This window comes from Sphaerulina musiva (genome assembly GCF_000320565.1).
Source record: "Sphaerulina musiva SO2202 unplaced genomic scaffold SEPMUscaffold_4, whole genome shotgun sequence".
NCBI classification, from domain to species: Eukaryota; Fungi; Ascomycota; class Dothideomycetes; order Mycosphaerellales; family Mycosphaerellaceae; genus Sphaerulina; species Sphaerulina musiva.
The window spans coordinates 814,790-834,563 of record NW_016017386.1 but is presented as its reverse complement, the minus strand read 5'-3'; the positions used below and the strand labels follow the sequence as shown (position 1 = coordinate 834,563).

At 54.0% G+C, this 19,774-nt stretch overlaps 7 protein-coding genes across 7 annotated transcripts; 4 read left to right on the top strand and 3 right to left on the bottom strand.

Moving 5' to 3' along the window:
- The first annotated feature begins 217 nt into the window (after positions 1-217).
- SEPMUDRAFT_148676 (uncharacterized protein) lies at positions 218-4,158 on the top strand. Its single transcript, XM_016905074.1, has 7 exons — positions 218-507; positions 562-627; positions 689-747; positions 808-826; positions 881-946; positions 1,001-1,103; positions 1,152-4,158. The coding sequence occupies exons 1-7, from the start codon at positions 505-507 to the stop codon at positions 3,782-3,784; spliced, it is 2,949 nt and encodes a 982-aa protein (XP_016761461.1). The 5' UTR covers positions 218-504; the 3' UTR covers positions 3,785-4,158.
- A 152-nt stretch (positions 4,159-4,310) lies between these two features.
- SEPMUDRAFT_148675 (ferrochelatase-domain-containing protein) lies at positions 4,311-5,914 on the bottom strand. The gene has a single exon (XM_016905073.1). It carries the CDS (start codon positions 5,756-5,758, stop codon positions 4,430-4,432), a length of 1,329 nt encoding a protein of 442 aa, XP_016761460.1. The 5' UTR covers positions 5,759-5,914; the 3' UTR covers positions 4,311-4,429.
- Positions 5,915-6,156: 242 nt separating this feature from the next.
- On the top strand, positions 6,157-10,652 carry SEPMUDRAFT_125158 (DSB repair complex subunit Ku70). Its single transcript, XM_016901958.1, has 2 exons — positions 6,157-10,511; positions 10,583-10,652. Exon 1 carries the CDS (start codon positions 6,191-6,193, stop codon positions 8,216-8,218), a length of 2,028 nt encoding a protein of 675 aa, XP_016761458.1. The 5' UTR covers positions 6,157-6,190; the 3' UTR covers positions 8,219-10,511; positions 10,583-10,652.
- Positions 6,157-10,652, bottom strand: SEPMUDRAFT_155671 (uncharacterized protein). Its single transcript, XM_016907630.1, has 3 exons — positions 10,583-10,652; positions 10,533-10,542; positions 6,157-10,511 (listed from the first exon to the last, which is right to left on the bottom strand). The coding sequence occupies exons 1-3, from the start codon at positions 10,630-10,632 to the stop codon at positions 9,177-9,179; spliced, it is 1,395 nt and encodes a 464-aa protein (XP_016761459.1). The 5' UTR covers positions 10,633-10,652; the 3' UTR covers positions 6,157-9,176.
- A 543-nt stretch (positions 10,653-11,195) lies between these two features.
- SEPMUDRAFT_148674 (uncharacterized protein) lies at positions 11,196-15,711 on the top strand. The gene is made up of 2 exons (XM_016905072.1): positions 11,196-11,832; positions 12,293-15,711. Exons 1-2 carry the CDS (start codon positions 11,408-11,410, stop codon positions 15,591-15,593), a joined length of 3,726 nt encoding a protein of 1,241 aa, XP_016761457.1. The 5' UTR covers positions 11,196-11,407; the 3' UTR covers positions 15,594-15,711.
- A 301-nt stretch (positions 15,712-16,012) lies between these two features.
- On the bottom strand, positions 16,013-19,397 carry SEPMUDRAFT_132657 (uncharacterized protein). The gene has a single exon (XM_016902506.1). It carries the CDS (start codon positions 19,251-19,253, stop codon positions 18,510-18,512), a length of 744 nt encoding a protein of 247 aa, XP_016761456.1. The 5' UTR covers positions 19,254-19,397; the 3' UTR covers positions 16,013-18,509.
- On the top strand, positions 16,013-19,398 carry SEPMUDRAFT_148672 (uncharacterized protein). Its single transcript, XM_016905071.1, has one exon. The coding sequence runs from the start codon at positions 16,057-16,059 to the stop codon at positions 17,338-17,340; it is 1,284 nt and encodes a 427-aa protein (XP_016761455.1). The 5' UTR covers positions 16,013-16,056; the 3' UTR covers positions 17,341-19,398.
- The last annotated feature ends 376 nt before the right edge of the window (positions 19,399-19,774 follow it).

Sequence of the window (19,774 nt, the reverse complement as noted above, 5' to 3'; positions counted from 1 at the left end):
GCTAAGTTCGGCAGAGATCCTCCGGCTCGACCTTTGGTGGAGTGTACGGCGTTCCTTGTGTCTCTCCAGTCCGTATGCCTACCTTACTCAAAAACCCTCTCAGCCTCTTCCTGTCCGCTCCCGTCCTCCTCCTCCAACAGCCCACACCACACCCACCCTCATCGTCGACGCGACCACGACATCGTCCGCCATCGCCAACATCCTCCCCCAGCTCATCCCGACGCCTGCCATGACGATCGATCCTCTCTCCACACGCGTTTAGACCCGGCCGCCTTTCTGCAAAGGTGCTACACCCCGGAGCTCTCCCTTCTGCGACAGCACGCGCCGCTTCGTGCCCATCATTTCCCAATCCCCCTTCGACCACATGTTCGCTGCATCGGGACAGTTGCAACTCGCCTCGAAGCCTGCCATCGATCGTCGACAGTCCCAGTGCCTCTCGTCCACCTACTCCCAGCACGTTGATCTCCGCGGGTGGTACCCAGCTGCACGCTGGGCGTATACAATATGGTTCGCATTGCAAAACAACATTCGCCAGTACGGCGTGCCAACAATAAAAAACAGGTCCTCAACAAGAGAAAGCCAGTCAATCTAATCACGACTCCACCCAATGTCCCAGACAGTACCGAAGTAAGATTTTGGATAAGCTATGAATTCGCGGCCACTGCGACTGACACGCGTATGCTACTAGGTCTATGTCATGAAAGGCACGAATGAGGTGTTTACAGACTATGAGAAGTACCTAAAGCGGTATGTTCACTTGCGCCATATCATATTATGCACAGACGTTTAGGCTAAACTTCATTTCAGCTTCGACTGGCTCAACTCAGTATGCTTGTACACCTTCTAGAACAGTCTGGGTCGGCACACTGACATTCCACAGAAAAAGTTCACAGACGCGGTCAATGGCAAGTCCGGCCTCACATACTGGGACGCGCTGGAATCAGAGGTAGACCATGCCATGATTGCCGTGGCAAGTTCGAGCATGCTGACTCCTTCCCAGACCAAGAGTTCAGCTACAATCGAGACTTTGTTTCCCGAAGTTCTTCGCGACCCCATTCTCCGCAATGTGCAGTTTTCCACTATCACGCGCATGGATGAGCTTGGTAAACCTTTGTCGCCTCTCCCGGCGCAACCTTGCTGACTCGTGTTAGTGAACAAGGTATTCGACGACTTCAAGAGTGATTACTTTCCGGGCGAGGACGTCGTATGTACCCTTGACAATGGCGAGCAATTCGAAGGGACGATTCGCGAAAAGGCCAAATTCCCCATGATTCGAGGAGCAGATGGCAGCGTGCAGCGTGCCCCGTTCTCGCGATATTTTATCAAGGTGCACGGCTCGCCCGGCGAAGAGGCACTCTTGGACGACAAGCACATTCGCCGTGATCGTAAGATCTTCACGAAGCAGAACCTTCGTGCTTTCCTGAAGAACTCTCTACAACGTGAACCCTGGAGTGGAGCACCATGGCTCGTCAAGGAACATCTCGCAATCCAATATCGACTGCCCATGGAAATTCCTCAACACCTCTTCCAGGACGCGAAGTTACTAGCAGCCAAGACTCAGGTGTTCTCAATGCGACCGCCGAAGTCCAAGAAACCGAAAGGCATGCCAGCTGCGGAGTATGAACGCTTGCGAAATCAGGAGCTACATCAAATACAACAACAGCAAATGCAACAGCACATAGCCGGCGCTCATCCGGCGCAACTGAGTCGTTACCAACAACAGCAGGCACACCACCAGATGATGAACCAAACGCCACCTCGACCTCCTCCGCCACCAGTCGTCAGATATCCAATAGAGGATCTAGATCTAGCCCCGAAGCGCAATGGTGCGACGAGACCAGAACTCAAATTCTTCACAGAGGAGCTCACGGAGTACATGCGCGGAGGACGGAAGACAGCAGTAGAGGGCATCGAAATGCGGTCGATCGGTATGCTGTTGGAAGTCTGGAATACGCTGAATGTGCAGTGCGAGGTCTACGTGCTAGACAGCTTCACGTTCGACGACTTTGTGGATGCGATGCAGTATCACGAGATCGATCCCCCTTGCGAGCTTTTTGAGGAGATCCATTGTGCTGTATTGAAATTGTTCGTCGATAACGAGGGTAAGCTTCTGGTCAAGGATATGCCTCGAAAGAAGGTTGAGGAGACCCAGGGGGACGACGAGACGGACATGCACGATGACAGCGAAGTCTCGACACCTCTACCGGACGTACCTGCGCGTTCTACGCGTAGCAGACTGAGCCAGATGGAAGTCGTGGAACCCGATAGTCCCACTGTAGAGAACAGAAACCGCGCCGGAGAGATGCTGGGTGACCGCGCCTGGGAAGACCGACTGGCTGCCCGAGCCTTCACCAATGGGGGCTGGCAAGTCATTGTTGTCGGCATCCTGCATCAACTGTCCCAGGTCCCATTATTCAAGGAGAGGTGCGATCGGATCTTGGCTCACCTTGCTCCGATTGATTGCAAGCCTACACAGGAAACAGCTCTAGAGCAATATGCGACGATGGACATTAATCTCCGAATTGCAGCCCTCCAGCTGCTGACAGTCCTGACGATTCGGACTGACGCAATCAAGGATTTCCTCGAAACCTGCATGGACGACATGACGGATGTGCGCAAGCGCAAGATGGAACATCAGCGCGAGAAGAAAATTGCCATGGAGGAGTTCGCCATCAAGGATCGCGAGTTTAAGATTCTGCGACCTGATCACCTTCCACCTTCTCCTGTGCACGAGCCAACTGAGGTCACTGAGCTAGACCCGACGGAAGGCTCCATTGACCTTAACGGCACTGCTAGCAGCCCAGACCCTGATGAGGATACCCTCGCTGGTGGAAGATCGCTTCGTCGCGCAGGTGATCGCAAGCGCAAGCGTGAAGAAGAACAGGCGCGTCGCGAAAAGGAGAAGGCTGCTAAGGCTGAAGCCGCCAAGGCGCACAACAAGGCTGCCAAAGAGTTCAAGAAGATCGAAAAGGAATGCCTGGAGCTCAAAGAGCGCATCAGGGTGCAGGAAGAGAAAATTGCCGAATGTGACTCGGACTTGCGCGAGGCTAACGTCCAGCGCACCAAAGTCTTAGGCAAGGACAGATTCTGCAACCGATACTATTGGTTCGAGCGCAACGGCCAGCCATTTGGCGGTCTACCAAGCTCGAGTACATCGTCGTACGGATACGCCAACGGCCGCATCTGGGTGCAAGGACCGGACGTCATGGAGCGTGAGGGCTTCATTGATCGTACACCGGAAGATCAGCGAGAATATCAGAGGTACTTCCAGATGACAGTCCCTCAGCGACGCCAGCAAGAAGAAGGCGACGTTCAACTCAATACAGCGGATGAGTGGGGCTATATCGACGATCCAGATCGGCTGGACAATCTCATCGGCTGGCTTGACGATCGCGGCGAGCGCGAGCGGAAACTGCGCAAAGAACTCATGGACTGGCGAGACCACATTGCTCAATACATGGAAGCGTACAAGAACTTCCTGGACCAGGAAGCTGCCAAGAAGCTTGACACGGAGGAGGAGCCCACAAAACGCGTCTCTACTCGCCACAAGCACGCCGAAGAGGAGAATGCGAATAAGGCGCGCTGTCTTCGCTGGAGTAACACTATGGCTCTTGACGAACAGGGACATATCCACTCCCGGCCCCCCAAGCCAAAGGAGAAGAAATCTTCCAAGAAGCAAGCTCACGCGGAACGAGAAGATAGAGGCCGGGGCGTCGCCGTACCTGTTAACCGCAGTGGTAAGGCGATGACGAGGCAGGGCGGTGATTACAATTCCAAGAAGTGAGCTACACCGACTGTGGTGGAGAGAGATCTTCTTAGGCAGTCACGCTGGCCCTTTCGTGCGAGTGATGGCCATTTTGGCGTGCATGAAGTTTCATCACACGTGCTGGCATGACTTGGGTATAGAGGCCGTGTGAATCGCGACCGGCTCGCTAGCTAAGGTACCTAGCTTCTCCTCGTCGAGTGGAGGGGTGATTTGAGGATACAGGGTAGCAGCTTGTCTGGTATGTCGCTGCTGCTGCTGCTGCTGCATTTGCTTGTACTGCATAGCGATGAGAGAGGGATGCTGTTGGCCAACGGCTGCAGCTGGGTCGAAAGGGCCCAAGAAAATACCTTAGTAGAGTCTACATGGCTCGAAATGCGAATGATACCACCCGCCATACTCTTTTCTTCACAAGCATGTTTATCCACACCTGTATGTGTATTAAAGCCAAGGTACTAACTACATGTACGCGGTGGGACTACCTATATGTAGAGTCAATTCATGTGTTGGGTACTTTCGCACCTCATGCGCGTAGACGATGATGAGTGTGGCATTGATGACATTTTTAGGTAAGCTAACATGTAGGCAAGGTATCTTCTCCATAATAAAACAAATTCGCGAATAGGTATATACAAATGGGATCTGTTGGGGACTCTTACATACTACCTACAGAGTCACAGCTTCATTTCCTTGCTGAGCGCCTTGACCCATGAAGAATCTCTTGCTTTCCAGACATCTCTCGCTCGTACAACCCGGACATCTCAGACCCATTTGCTTGCTGCACACCACACCGGCCTTGAGATGGTCGCTGGCCAGATTGGCGAGGGCGTTGATGAAGGTCGGGCTGCCATTCAGACTCTCACACCTCCTCACACGTCCATCGGCGCCCATCTCATTGGCCTCGTGGATAACTTCCTGGTCGATCTCGAACAGTGTCTCGATGTGGTCTGAAGTGAAAGCAATTGGAATGAGAATCATGTCCTTTTGTCCTTTCTTGATCAGGTTGGGTACTGTCTCTGCCGTCTGTGCTCCTAACCACGCTGAGGGTCCTACTTGCGACTGCCAGCAGAGTCTGTAGGGGTTCTTGTGTCCTAGCTTTTGCTGTACTGCCCAAACTGTGGCTGCGACTTCAGCTGGGTATGGGTCTCCGCGGTTCACGACGGACATGGGAAGGGAATGGGCAGAGTATAAGAGGACCACGCTGTCTCGGATGTCTTCTGGGTAGGATTCGAGCCTCTTGGTGATGTTCTCGGCAAAGGCGTCGACGAGACCTGGATGTGTCGGCCAGCGGTCGATCACGCTCCACTGAATAGAGCCCTCAGCAGGTGCGTCGGCATTCCGCGTCGGCGATTCGAGGCGTTGGCGCCATTTCCAGAGTTCGTTGAGGGAGGAGCCTGTTGTTGAGCAGGAGTACTGCGGGTATTGTGTGAAAGCCACTGCGCGTCCTCCTCGTCCTTTACCAAAGCCATCCTCGAACAATTTGTTGTACATCTCCTCGGTCAACGGATTGGCATATCGGAAGGCCACGTAGGGCTTGTGCGGTGCCGACTCTGGGTTCGTTTTGTCCAGAATCTTGCACATCTCCGCTGCCTGGTATTCGGACCACTTCCTGATGGGACTCCCTCCACCAATGTCTGCATACTGCTTCTTGATCTTGGGCGTTCTCCGCCTGCTGATGAGCGGTCCGAGGTAGCTCTGTAGGGGCCCAAGCGGGATCAAGTCGCCATCGGCGAAGAGGCGAGAGAGAAAGTCGCCCACTTCATCGACCGTCGCTGGCCCGCCCATGTTCATGAACACCATTGCCGTCGGGCCCTTCTTGCCCACCTCGTTCTGCGTGACGGGCGGGGCGGGGACGACGGTGGCCATGTTGCGGTCACTGCTCCATATCCGCGGCTTGTGGTGCGCGGCTGTCGGCGCGAGATGGAGGCATTGAGAGGGTGTCGCGCGTCGCGTGAGCGCCCTGAGTGGTTGCTGGACACTCATCGTTGTATGCATACACACAGGCAGTGATGAGTACAGGTAATGAATGTTTGATGGCAGAGGACTTGTGTACTGCGAGTGGTGTATAATGTAATGGACTAGCTCGCTCTAGTCCATAAGCAGCTTTGGCCTGCAATTGACTGGTCCTCCCGAGGTCGATTGAAGTGTTTAGTACAGGTGGTTTGTTAGTGCGGTTGCAGGGGCAGGAAGATATCGACATCATCATCATCATCACCACCGTCAACAGCGATCGGAGAGGCGGCGCTTGGCGCCTTCAATCTACTAAGGTAAGCTCTTATCACGTGTCTTCGCGATGGCTGCCTGCGCAGCTACGCGTCGCTTCCGCCCCAGGCACTACTCCCCCCATCCTACTCACCACCATGAGACATGTTTCCTTGAGCGTGCAGCGCATACTGCATTACAACTACCATCACTAAGGCATCAAACATGTCAGACCTCCCATATCGTCCCGCCGAGGACAAATATGGTGGCGGCAGCGGCGACGACGAAGACGACGAGGTCGAAGAGCTCTCGGGATATAAGACCGTCAAGGATGCTGTGCTCTTTGCCATCGACGCGTCCCAAAGCATGCTCACGAAGCCTGCTGAGAGAGATCCGAAAAAGCCAGAGCATTCTCTTGCCCCTACTGCTGCGGCGTTGAAGTGCGCTTATGCATTAATGCAGCAGCGAATCATCAGCAACCCCCATGACATGATGGGCATCCTCCTCTTCAATACGGAGAAGAGTAAGTTCGACGAAGGTGACGATTCGAGCAGAGGCTTCCAATATCCGCACTGCTATTTGCTGCAAGATCTCAATGTACCTGCTGCCGAGGATGTGAAGCAATTGCGGACTCTGGTCGAGGACGACGAAGACGACGAAGAAGAAAAGGCTACACGCATCTTGCAAGCCAGCAAGGACGAAGTGAGCATGGCTAATGTGCTCTTCTGCGCCAACCAAATATTCACAACGAAAGCACCCAACTTTTCGTCTAGGCGGCTTTTCCTGGTTACTGACAATGACTATCCCCATTCCTCAGATCGAGACGCCAGAAACAGCGCTGCTGTGCGTGCTAAGGACTTGTATGATCTGGGTGTGACCATTGAACTTTTCCCAATCTCACATCCCGACCGCGGTTATACTTTCGATCGCAGCAAGTTCTACAATGATATTGTATACTCTTCAACACCCTCGGACCCAGACGCGCCAGCTCCTCTGACATCGGATATTAAGGCTGCCAGTTCAACAGCAAAGGACGGAATTAGCTTACTGCAGGCTCTGCTTTCATCAGTGCAATCCCGCAATGCACCCCGTAGAGCACTCTTCAGCAGCGTACCGCTTGAAATTGGACGAGGTCTCAAGATCGGCGTCAAAGGCTATACCCTTTTAAAGCGGCAAGAACCAGCTCGACAGACTTACATATATCTGCCATCGGACGGCGAGAAAGCGCAAATCGCCGAAGGCCACAGTGAACTCGTGGATGAAGACACGGCTCGAACGGTGGAGAAGACGGAGATCCGCCGGGCCTACAAATTTGGTGGCGAGACAGTGTCGTTTTCGCTTGAGGACATGGCCAAAATCAACGACTGGGGCGAGCCAACCATTCGCATCATTGGCTTCAAGCCTCTGAGCATGCTGCCCGTGTGGGCGACGGTGGACAAGTCGACATTCATCTACCCGTCCGAGGAAAGCTTCATTGGTTCCACACGTGTGTTTTCTGCTCTGCACCAGAAGCTGCTCAGAGATCAGAAGATAGCATTGGCCTGGTACATCCCACGGCGGAATGCCTCCCCAAGACTAGCGGCATTGATCCCAGGGGAGGAAGAACGAAACGAAGAAGGAGAACAGCACATGCCGCCCGGAATCTGGATCAAGCCCTTGCCATTTGCAGACGATATACGTGCTAATCCGGACGTAAATCTTGTCAAAGCTCCAGATGAGGTTGTCGACGCGATGCGACTGATCGTACAGCAACTTCAGCTCCCCAAAGCAGTCTACGATCCTCTCAAGTATCCTAACCCAGCTTTGCAGTGGTTCTTCCGCATACTGCAAGCTCTGGCCCTCGATGAAGATCTACCCGAGCATCCAGAGGACAAGACTCTTCCGAGGTGGAAACAAATTCACAGGAGAGCTGGCTGGTACATTGTGGAATGGGGCGAGAAGTTAGATGCTGCGTTCAACCAGTGGCTCGCCGAGAACGCGGCGAGCATCAAACCTGCTACGAATGGAGCATCGAAGAGAGTGGGCCCTGCGTCGTCAGCATCAGTAAAGAAGGCCAAAAAAGAGGAGGATGAAGACGAGGAAGGCATCAATGACGCCGATATGAAAGCTGCCTACATGGCAGATACTTTATCGAAATACAAAGTGAATGATCTGAAAGTGTGGCTGAAAAACAAGGGCATGAGCGCTACTGGAAAGAAACAGGATCTTGTAGATGCGGTCACAAGCTACTTTGAGACTAAGATGGAAGATTGAGAACAGCTCTTGCCAAGTTGAGTCGATCTCTCCTAGACGTCTGCCCAGACGTTGTCCTTCCTGTTCGAAGGCATGAATGTGCCGAATAGGTACTTGATTCGCCGGTTGTTGCAGCGAGTGCATGGCGACCTTTCAGTTGCCTCATGATTTCATCCTCCAGCGCTGGCATCCCTTGAGGAAGGATTCCGGTGGAAAGCGCAAATCTTCGATGACAACCCGAACAGTAAATAATGTAAGCGGCGCCCAGTCTCGCAGCAAAAGGCACAGTCTACCTTACTAGGTACCTACCTAGGTAAGCAAGCACTCCCAAGGTTGGCATATGGACAAGCTATTCTTGCCAGCATTGCCCTTGAATCCGCGCAGTATGCCGTTCTAATGCGAGATGTCATTCATTCGGTAAAAGGAAAACCTGCGAGAGGATGAGATGTGAATTCATTAAGCACACACACACAGACTCTGGAGAGGGCATCTGCAGCCCATGTTCTGCTTGCTTCGCACTGATCATGCGCCATCTCTGTCCCTTTCACTCAGAATTGTAAGGGTCGTATGCGTACGCGGTGCTTTTGGATTGGAGAGCGGGCGTGGAGTTGAGATATAGGTATATACGAAATAAGTTCTTGGGAGTGATGGGGCTTGTAAGGGTGGAGGAAGGTATATAAGCTATGTCTGAAGTAATTAATTTATTTGTTGTTGGTGTCATGGTGGCACAGGTGAGCTTGTTCACCGTGCGCTGTACCTTATGAGTTGGAATTTGCGTGTGGTATCATGGATAATGTATGTCCGGTATGCTGTGTGATGTAGAGATGGAGGCCCGTTTGGAAGGTGCGTAGTGGCAATCATCCGTCGCGCCTGCCGATAACGCCGTCCTGTGCACCAGCCCTGCGCTTGTATAATACTGGTATGGGAAGGTATCATGATGCAACAAAGATGCGCCAACACCCAAACGCTCCAAGTTCCTCTAACCCTCCATAATCCCAGGTGCTGCAGCCTCAGCTGTCCTATCGCTCTTCTCGGCCTTTGCTCTCTGCTTCTCCTTCGCACTCTGTTTGATCTCCTCCCATTTCGACTGGTACTTCTTCAGAGTCTTCTCCTGCTTCATCGCAAGACTGTGGTACTTTTGCGTCTCTTCCGTCTTCTGCTCAAGTTGCTGCTCGACTTGTCGCAGACGTGCAATCAAAGCAGGATCGGGTCCTCCAGACCCTGGTCCTTGGCCCTGCACGCTCGCCATGCTCTGCGTCAAAGCGACCATCGAGGCATCTTGCGCATGTGTCTCGAACTCTGAAAGGCGTGTGGCCAGCTGTTCGACCGTGTGCTTGAGCGTGACATTTTCCAGTTCCAACTCTTCGTGCGTGTGTGACTTGCCGAATGGGTCCCGGCTTCCGCCTCGAGAAGAAAACCTACTCTGCTTGGGAGACGACTGGGCTTCGCGCGCATCCACAAATGCTTCCTCGTCGTCCTCGTCAATTCCTTCCAATTGCTGCTGCTGAGCCTTGGCAATATCAGCATATGAGTAGGTGCCGCCACCTGTCTGAACAACATAAAAGCTCTCGGCAGGTCCGAATGCATGGCCGTGGTGGCCGCGCTGGCGGTGCTCGTCCTCGATTGCCTCGAGAGCCGCGTTTGAGAAGATCTTCTTTACGTCGGGCTGGTCATTCGCCGGCACCGTCCTCTGTGTTAATCTCTGCTGTGATGCTTGCTTCGTCTCGACATCTTCCGCGTTCAGTGGCAACCCAGCATAGGCTAGTACAGATGAGAGCTTGGTCATGGTGCCAGTAGTCAGATTGCTGTAAAATCTGGCAAAGGCGTCGTCGTCTTCTGCCTTTCGCGCCATCTTTGCCTTTTGCGCCGGCTTAAGGGCCTGACTGTCCATGATCGATGGCGGTATCTTCGAGCCAGGAGTGACATTCGGAGAGTTCCTCCTATAAGACTCTGGAGACAGCTGTCGTGCGCGAGCTTGAGCCGCCGCAGAAGGCGGATTCCGCCCGGGTTGCGGAATGCCACGACGGGATGCGATGTCCCTCGCTAGAGACGGCGAGGAGTCGCGAGCAGCGCTTCCCAAGCGTCCGGCCAGAGCAGATGTCGTTGGCTTCACTTTAGGTGCGGAAGCTGTGGTCATCGGTTGAGCCGGAGCTGCCACCTTGTCGGTTGAGGCGAAGTCATGTCGAGACACGCTGACATCTTCGACTTTCACATCGGCAGGCGCGTTGAGCACTGGCTCTGGCACATCCTGCGACTTGATGATGTTTGCGAGCTTGATATGCTCATGCTCGAGCAGCTTCAGTATTCGGACGGCCTACACTGGCTGTTAACACACGGGGTACAGCCTGCGGTATGTACGTACGCGCAGGAGAGACAACTACCTACTTCTGAATCGCCTGTGCTCTTCGCGGCTCGCGCATAATTCGTAGCTGCATGATCGTGCTCCTCGGCGGCCTGCGACCAGTTGATCTGTTGTGTTTCCTCTGCCGCTTTCCGAGCATGAGCGTGTGCCTAAGCGAGGATCAGATGTGCTCTACACCGCATACATGTAGCATATGTAGTATATGTATGTATGTCGCTGGGGATGGTTACGTGCCGCTGTCAGAGCTGCGGATTCCGCCATGGTGCAGTGTGCAGTGCAAGGCGCCGATTGCAGATTTGACGAGCTCGGTACGTCGCGAATGGATGCCGTTGCGCTCACACAGCACTGGGAAGGTGGGAACCTAAGGCACTTTTCGTTTCACGTGGTTGGATATGTCATGTCTCGTATGTATGTGTGCCACGCTAGGAGGTACGAGGTAGAAACAAGGATTCACAAGGGATTCCACCACGCGAACCGATCGCGAACCCGCGAACCCTCATTTCATCCCATGCCATCCTCAAGCAAGCAATGACGCACGTGTCCCCTTGGACCTACACTGACTGCACACTCACACTCCCACCTCCAATTGCTTGAGACATACATGCATTCGACCCTCTAATTCCTCCCCAGCAACACGCCATGCCCGCCGTCTCCCGTTCGCGCCACTCTGGACTGGACGCCGATAACTCTGCGTGATCAACAGCTGCAGAAAGCCCATCCCAGTTGACCAAGTCAAGCGATCCCGGCACTAGTTCTACACAACTTGCACGGGGCCGACATGTAAAGGCGTGGCACACGTGGCGCTACTGAGACTCTCTTCTGGACCACGCACGATACTTGCTGGAGAGATGGATGCTGGATCCGGAGCCTTCTCACGCCTCCGTCCTCTGGCTCGCACGCAGAAAGGAGCTGCCAATGTGTCAAGCAGCTCGCTAGCGAGTAGCGGAGACGGAGACGACCTGGACTCCTTGGGCCTCCGTTCCTCGATAGATAACGTGATAGGCAAAGTCAAGGAGCGCACCAGCCGCAGGAGTTCTGTTGATGATCGAGGGAACAGCGAGGAGCCACCGGAACGCCGACTGACTACATTCGTAGCCAAAACAAAACGAAAGATTCGCCCAAACCGTGGCGACAATCTCGAGCGTGCTTCGAGTACGGAATCTAAACTCGCGCCCGATGTCAACCTTTCCGATTCATCGTCTCTGATGGTCAGCGGCAGTGGGGGCAGCAGTTTGTTCACAGATGACGACGAGGAGAAAGTCGATAGCTACAAGTGAGTGCACTTTTCACGATTTCATGTTCATAACACCGTTGGCACTACCTATGTCAAAAGACGGGTGTCACTGCTTGTGCGTAACATGTTCATCACCCTGTTCTACATTTCTACAGAGGAAAAAGGAGAACCTGGTTGGACAGCACCCTCGGAAAGATACCTGTATGGGGTGTAGATGCGCCCGTGCACGAACCGCCGGCATCAGCCGGCATTCGGAAACGGGCTACCTCCACTGGCAGCTCACCTTCAGTTCTACACCCTTGCCTTCTGTCAGAGCAAACCTGTGCATCGTCCACTCCACCTGTGCGCGCGGACATCGCATACCTATCGACCTGTTTGTTGTAGAGAGCTTGGTTTCCGAACATCTCAGGAGTATCTGGCCGGACCAGCTGGACATCCCTGCTTCTTCTATTGATGCTGTTGGCTTACTGTTTCTATGTTGACCGAACTCTCTTGACAGCAAACCCATCAGGCCATCTCTTTCCACACATAACTCACACTCTGGCTATTTGACCTTCTCGTCTCCCGAAATCATCACGCAAACGCCTGCCGTCAGCTCAGGATCCGACTCTTTGGTGCCGTCTCAGGCTGCGCCCAGGACCGAGCCGCTTGCAAACAGCATTCCACACATCATCGAGCCGTCTGCCGCTACCACGGCCGCTTTAGAGGCTCCTGCAGCGACCCCATTACGAAGTCCCTCACCTGCTAGCAAGGTCCGCGGGAAGCTGACCTTGAATCGCAAGAAGCTTGGTGATACAGACTCATCGAAGTCTGCAGCAGGTGGGGGTCTGGGTGGATTGCTGAAGACTGCTAGCAGGAGAAATAGCGTCAACGAGAAGCAAGGCAGCGAAGAATTGGGCTTGGATGGGCTACGAATTGCGCAATCGGCTGCCAGTGAAAGTCAAGAGACACCCGAGACACCAGAGCGGACCCCAACACACGCGGATACGCCGCTCCCAGCAACGCCCCCAACCCTCACAACCACGCCTTTGACGCTTGTGACACCACCGACACCGACTGAGCCCTCCGCTTCTGCCACCTTTCGCTCTCCGTCGCCTACGAAAGGCTCTCCTGCGTCACGTCCTCTGAGTTCTGTTGAGAGTATACGACATCGGCGAGCTCAGTCGGCGAACCTGCCAAGTAAACTTTCCACCACCACCATAGCTCCTCTCACTCCAACGCTAGAGGAGACCAAGACTCCAGGAGGAACACTGACGCACGGCGGGCAAGGCGACGGGAGCCCAGGCTTCTTTTCTTCCTTCATCTCTGCGACACAGAAAGCAGCCGGCTCAGTTGGTAGCGGCATCAACATCCTTCCCTTTCAGAAGCACAAGACAAACAGCACACCACAACTGGTAGATGCCACTGAAGGAGGCGAGGAAGTCATACCTGGCCCTGAGAGCCGACCAACGACAGATCTAGCACAAGGTCAGAGATCACCACTGGCAATAGAGACTCTGGGGAGAGGCGACCTCAATTTCGGGCACCTAGGCATCTCCGAGAGCGCGCCGGAATTGATGGCTTCGGTAGATGATGCGCCGCACCCAGCGCATGCTGATGCGCCCAGTCAGAACGACGATGGCGGTAGGAAAGCAGAAGAGGAGGCCGCGGCTAGGGCCGTATCGAGCGCATATGACAAGGCTCCAAGTGAGACTGCGACAGTGATCAATGATAGCAACAGGCCTCTGTCAATAGCGTCCAACGAGCGGCTGACGTTGGGCGAAGAGACACCTCCTCGAACCGGCACTGGCACTGACAGTGGCAATGTAAAACGAACGGGTAGCGTGAGGAGTAAAATCAGTGGCCGTCGGAAGCATCGTGGCAGCTCAGCAACGGTTGGGACCAGTAATTCGATTGCTGCAGCCTTGAAAGACAGCACGAGCGGTCTTGCGCAACCGGGCATACATGGCACGGGCCACAGACTTACTGGCTTCGCTGTTGCGAGTAGTAAGCGTAATAAAGACTTCCACAACCAATTCCGCAGCGTTCCGGAGGACGATTATCTGATCGAAGACTACTCTGCAGCTTTGCAGCGCGACATACTATTACATGGCCGCTTATATGTGTCGGAGGGTCATATATGTTTTTCAAGCAACATCCTTGGTTGGGTGACCAATCTTGTGATCAGTTTCGACGAGATCATTTCCATCGAAAAGAAAAGCACCGCGGTGATATTCCCCAACGCATTAATCATCTCAACACTACAGGCACGGAATACTTTCGCCAGCTTTGTGGCGCGTGACTCCACATATGAGCTTTTGATCGGGATCTGGAAGATCAGCCACCCCAACCTCAAGAGCTCGCTGAATGGTGTCGTACTGGATAATGCTGGGACAGGGGACAAAACAGAAGTCGCAGAGGTCCCAGAAGGTGAAAACAGCACTACTGATGGATCTGAGGACGAAGTCTACGACGAAGACGCTGACGACGATGCGGGAAGTTTCACAGACGGCGGCATAGGCGCCAGTGATGTTGGAAGCAACGCCGGTGATATGAGTCTCAGTCGTAAGACTTCAGGGGCTCCTGTTGCCGCGGCGCCACAGCCCAACGGATCAGCATCCAAAGGCTTGGACGCCAACGATGTTGCTGTCACTGGTGCTGCGGCTGGTAGTGAATACCCAGGCCTTCCGAGTCACGAGCCGACCGAATGTACTGACGGCTTGGAGCACTACGACAAATCCTTGGCTGACACCACGATCCCGGCGCCACTCGGACAGGTCTACACTCTGATGTTCGGGCCTGCTTCGGGTGCCTTTATGAGAAAGTGGCTAGTAGAAGATCAGAAGTCGCGCGAATTGAACTACGCCGATGACAAGACAGGTCTCGATAACGATCACAAGACTTTCGTGTTCGATTACATAAAGCCGTTGTACAACCCAATGGGCCCGAAACAAACCAAATGCATCACGACCATGACTCTCAAGGCATTCGATCTCGACAAGGCGGTGTCGGTGGACTGCAGCTCAGTGACCCCCGATGTTCCCAGCGGCAGTTCCTTCACTACGAAGACGAGGTATTGCTTGATGTGGGGCCCCAATAATTCCACCAGAATTGTCGCTAGTTTCACCCTAGAGTGGACGGCGAAAAGCTGGCTGAAAGGCGCAATTGAGAGCGGTGCACTCTCAGGCCAGACAGACTACGTGAAAGCCATTGTCGTGGCTCTCAAAGCTGCCGTGACCACGAAGCCACCTGTGAGAGGTCCGCCCAGGAAAGCCAAGCGCAAAGGGGGCAGGAAGGAAGCTTCCGACATGAACGATGTCGTCGCTCAACACGAACCTTCTACTGCGCCTGCTGATGCCAGTCCCTCGTGGGGATTCTTCGAACCAGTACGGCCACTGCTCGAACCTATTGCCGCTGTCCTCCGGCCGTTCCTCAACTCGCAAGTGATCATTGCAGTACTATTTGTGCTCTTGTCGTATTCCTGGCTGTTCGCAGGTCGCGGCGGGAATGGCGTAGGACTCACTAGGTACTCGCCCGCAGAACGGGTTGCAGCGTACGAAGAGATTTGGAAACGAGAGGAGAGCGCTCTGTGGGACTGGCTGGAAGACCGGGCTGGGCTTGCTGGCGGATATGACCCTCCAGTAGGACGGGTAGACACGCAAAAGGTTCTCAACGCTAAGTCTATGGGCAAGAAACTAGAAACGCAGCGCATGAGCGAGAGGCAGATGGACGCTGCAATTCGGAGCACCGAGGAGAAGTTGGCTGCGCTCAAAGATGCCGTGGAGAGGAAAAAGAGCAGTCGTAGTCAAGAGGGAAAGTAGGCGTGATCACTCCATCATGACAATCCTATGAGTATGGTTAATTGCATGTAGCAAGCGTTCTCGCTCGTCTGGTTGTAAATTACCTAGGTTAGGTAGTATGTCATAGCCCTGATCCAGCACTACCTCCTAGGTACCTTACTTCTTTCACACCTACATGTGTAAGGTAGTTTGGGGCCAGTCCAACGATGCAACCTAATTGGATTCAAGGCGACGGCTGGGGAACGCGATGAAGCGTGCGTGCCATGTGACAATGACGTCTTTGGGGGGGCGGGGGCGACCGCTCTCCGCGTTTGCTTCTAGCCCCATCTGGACAACGGAGGGACACTCAAACCTCCCGTCCAGGCACACTCCTGAGTCCTCACTTCCCTCTCCCCTCTCCCTTCTCCCCTTCCCCTTCCCCTTCCCCTTCCCAACTCTCCTTCGACATCCCATCACATCGCACCTTGCACCGATCGCCGCCACCATGTCGACAGGACCGCAGTTCATCGCTATCAAGCGCAAACGGGGCGATGAAGCGCCCGCGGCCTTGGTCGTGGAGCGACAGGGAAAGAGGAGAGTCACTCACGCGGGATTCCACTATGTGTTGAAGGGCAATGGCGAGCATATCACTCCCACGGCCACGAAAACGGAAGAGTCGGCGCTTCAGGTGCCCACCCTGTTCAGTGCCGAAGACGTCGAAAAGCGGGTGGGAGACAATGGCAGCGGACATCAGCGTGGAAAGCTGTCTCGCAATATCTCAGGCAATCGGGTCAGCCAGGGCTCTTTGCCAAAGGAGCGACGCACGTTCCATCTCAAGCGCGCTGGCACGCCTGAGCCTCGAGTAGGAAAACGCAAAGGGAAAGCAGTCAAAGAACGCGGTATCGCCACTTTTTCGGAGAAAAGAGTCAAACGTGATATCAATAGCAGGGAATCGAAAGCTATCGCCGAAGGAGCTGGCCGGAGACGGGCTGCTAGTGTTCTGTCAACACCTGAATCGCCAGCAGAGCTTCGGGACCGGCCTTTCAAACGACCTGGCAGAGGCGCGGCCATCAAGGTCAACGGTGGCGCATCTTCCTCATCTGAGCCCATACATCAGAATGCCCACGCGAACACGCAGGCACTCGCTAGCTCGCTACACCAGCTTGCTGTAGAAGAGGCGAGTAGAGCAGGTTCTGGAGGTACACCGAGCCAGACGCCGGCTAAACCAAGAGTAACGGCAATACCAAAGTTGTCCGGACAGCGTAGTCGGGCCATACACCAGGAGCGTGTGTCACAATCATCACCTCTGTCCAGCTCGCCGCAAAACGATGACACTAGCATGGAGGAAGATGGTGACTACGTGTATGATACTTACGTCCTCGCCACAACCTCTGGTGCTGCGCAGATCGATTCTCAGGATGATCTCGGCAACGTTGGTTATCTCATCATCACCGAAGAAGACCAAGCCCATTGGGAGACCTACATGGACGATGAACTGAGCGAGGAAGAACCAAGTGACGAGGACGACGAGAATGCCGAAGATTGGTATGGCGCTGACTACCCCGACGACGAGGTCGCATCAGATGACGAATTCGATCGTAATGCATATGGCTACCGTGCTGGAGGCTCAGATGATGAAGAGTACGACGAACATACATTCAGCGAAGATGAGTACGAGCGACAGATGAACCCCTGGCTGAAGAAACCGCCGCAGCAGTATGCCAAGTATTTTAATGGCGCAGGCGATCAGCATGAGAAGGAAGATGAAAATGAAGATGAGAGCAGTTGAGAGAACAGCTTGTGGAGTCTTGTTGGGACAGGAGCCAACTGCAACGAGGCGCCCAAGTAGAAGTAGCAGCAAGCATCGGCCTACTGGCAAGAATCGGTCCAATTGGTTGTCGCCAAGCAGTCATACTCCTGGTTCAGCGGCAGTTGACTTTCGGCAATTAGGTTCTGTTGGAGCGGTCAGGCCGCTCTGCACAGCATACCAGGATCGTGCTGTGATGATGATCGCGGCGCTTTGCAAGTGCGTGTAGATCGCGAAGTCTCACTTGCAAAGCGCCGCACCTGAAGCATCGAGCACATGGTGAGTGGCCCTCCACGAAGGATACCACTCGCTAGAGAGAAAAGATGAACGACATTCCACACTCCTCCTATCCATGCAGTGGTATTTACTGTTGTTGTTGTGGTCGTGACAGTCATCAATAGGGTATACCATACATCTCTCAACGCCTCACGGTCATTGTGGCTCGCTAATATTCGTTTCGATTTATCGTCCCATCGTTCCTGGTCCTCCTCCACTCTACTTCACCACCAATACAAAGCACCTCATCCACATTCAACCTTCACGACCGACAAAGCTCCGGGTCGTGTGGCAAAACTACCCGGCGTTCTCCCATACAAATTCACCAACATAGAACCCATTTCAAGGGCCCTTCGAATTGCCCACCAGGTGTACAGGTCCAACGCACCCGCTGGACCCTGCCTGGACCCCTCCCCCCTCTCCTCCTCCTTGACACTAACCACAACCTCAAGCTAACCATAAACCACGCTCCCACCACTCTCATTAGCGAGGCGTAGAAACTTTGAAATTATCCGGACTTTGGAACCGCCTGGTCATGGGGCGTTCTGATACATGCTGCGGTGGAAAAAGATAGACGGGACCCAGGTGACCCGACGCTTGATCGTGCGCGACGGTGTTGCGACACACGTAACTCTGGCTTCATCGACATGGACTCGGCCCAGATTCCGTGGCCAGGTCAGATCAAGTCCGGGTCCAGGTAAAAGCAAAACAGGGGGCGGACGGTCACTGACACCACTTTGTTGACGAGCGACGAAGCGCTGGTTGTTGCTAGGCCTCGTCATTCCAGTCGTTTGAAACGGGGACAGATGCTATCCGTTGTCGCATCTCAAATGTGTTGTAGGTAGCCTCTCTGGTGGGGGTCTTTTTGCTTTTGTTCAGTGAATGGACGGCAGATATCCAATCTGCGAGAGATATTCCCGAGAGAAGTTTGTGGCTCTCTGCTCGACCTCCCTGCAATCCGCTGCGTACGATCCGGGTCCACTCTTGAGCACTTCCATGAGGCCCCACTCTCTTCGTACGCGGTAGTAGACAGAAGTTAGGCCACCCTTTGTCCTCGTGCCGAAGAGCTTTTCGAATCGGTCTTCAATCTCGGGCCAGGTGTTGTCCCGAATGATGCGAGCGTACATGATGAAGAACTTTTGCTCCTCGCTGTAGGACGGCCGTGGTGCTCGTGGTCTCCGGTCGGTCATGCTACTGTCTGACCAGCTTCCGGCCTGGGACCTCTGCTCTCTGCTGACAGAAGACGGCTTGTCTTTACCATAGGCGTGGAAGGGGTCTCGATGGAGAATCGGGGAGTGTGCGTTGGATCCAGTGAGGAATAGTGGTGGTGGTGGTGAGCCGAATGAAGTGGTTGGTGAACTCGCATGGCTTCTGGATGATGTTGTGGTGGTGGTGGTGGTGGAGGTGGTGGTCGTTGTTGTGGGTTGTGGTGGATAATCGTAGTGGTGATGATGATGCTGATATCCTCCGCCACTACTGCCACCGCCACTACTACTGGGAGGTCCTGCTGTGCGAGGTAAAGGTTCAGGCTCGATCTCGTTGAGAATGACACTCAGGGGAATCTTTCCCGATGAACGGTCATGCGCTCGTCTTGTAGTCGTGTCTGCCATGTCTGTCATGTGGGCTGCCTTGTCTCTCTGCTGCTGCCCTTTTTCTCTTTTCGTTACTTGATTAGACAAGTCGGGCGGTTGGCGGTAAATCTTCGTTCCAGTTGACTACTTGTGTCGGGGTTCCAGTTTGACACCACAAAATTGGAGCGCAAAAAAAAGAAGGGAAAGGAAAGTGATCAACTGCGGTGTTTGACTTGTGTGGTACGACCCAAGGCGACTGGATGGATGGGCGTCTGCACACATACACAATGACAGCTCAGCAGTACCCCAGTACTACGGAGGTTCTTCCAGCTCCACACGAATCGGGATCGTGAATCGAGGGTATTTCGGAGCTCTGGCCGAGTCTTAGTGGAACCTGATGAGATTATGATTAGGCGCCACTAAAATTTTAAATAAAGGGCAAACCGTCAGGTTAGCCTCACCATGTTGATGATGTTGTAACCTCCCCCCCCCCCCCCTTCCCTCCCCCCCCCCGTTCCACTCTCAATGCGATGTGTGAACGAGGCAAAACGCTGTTCGGAATCGGAGCC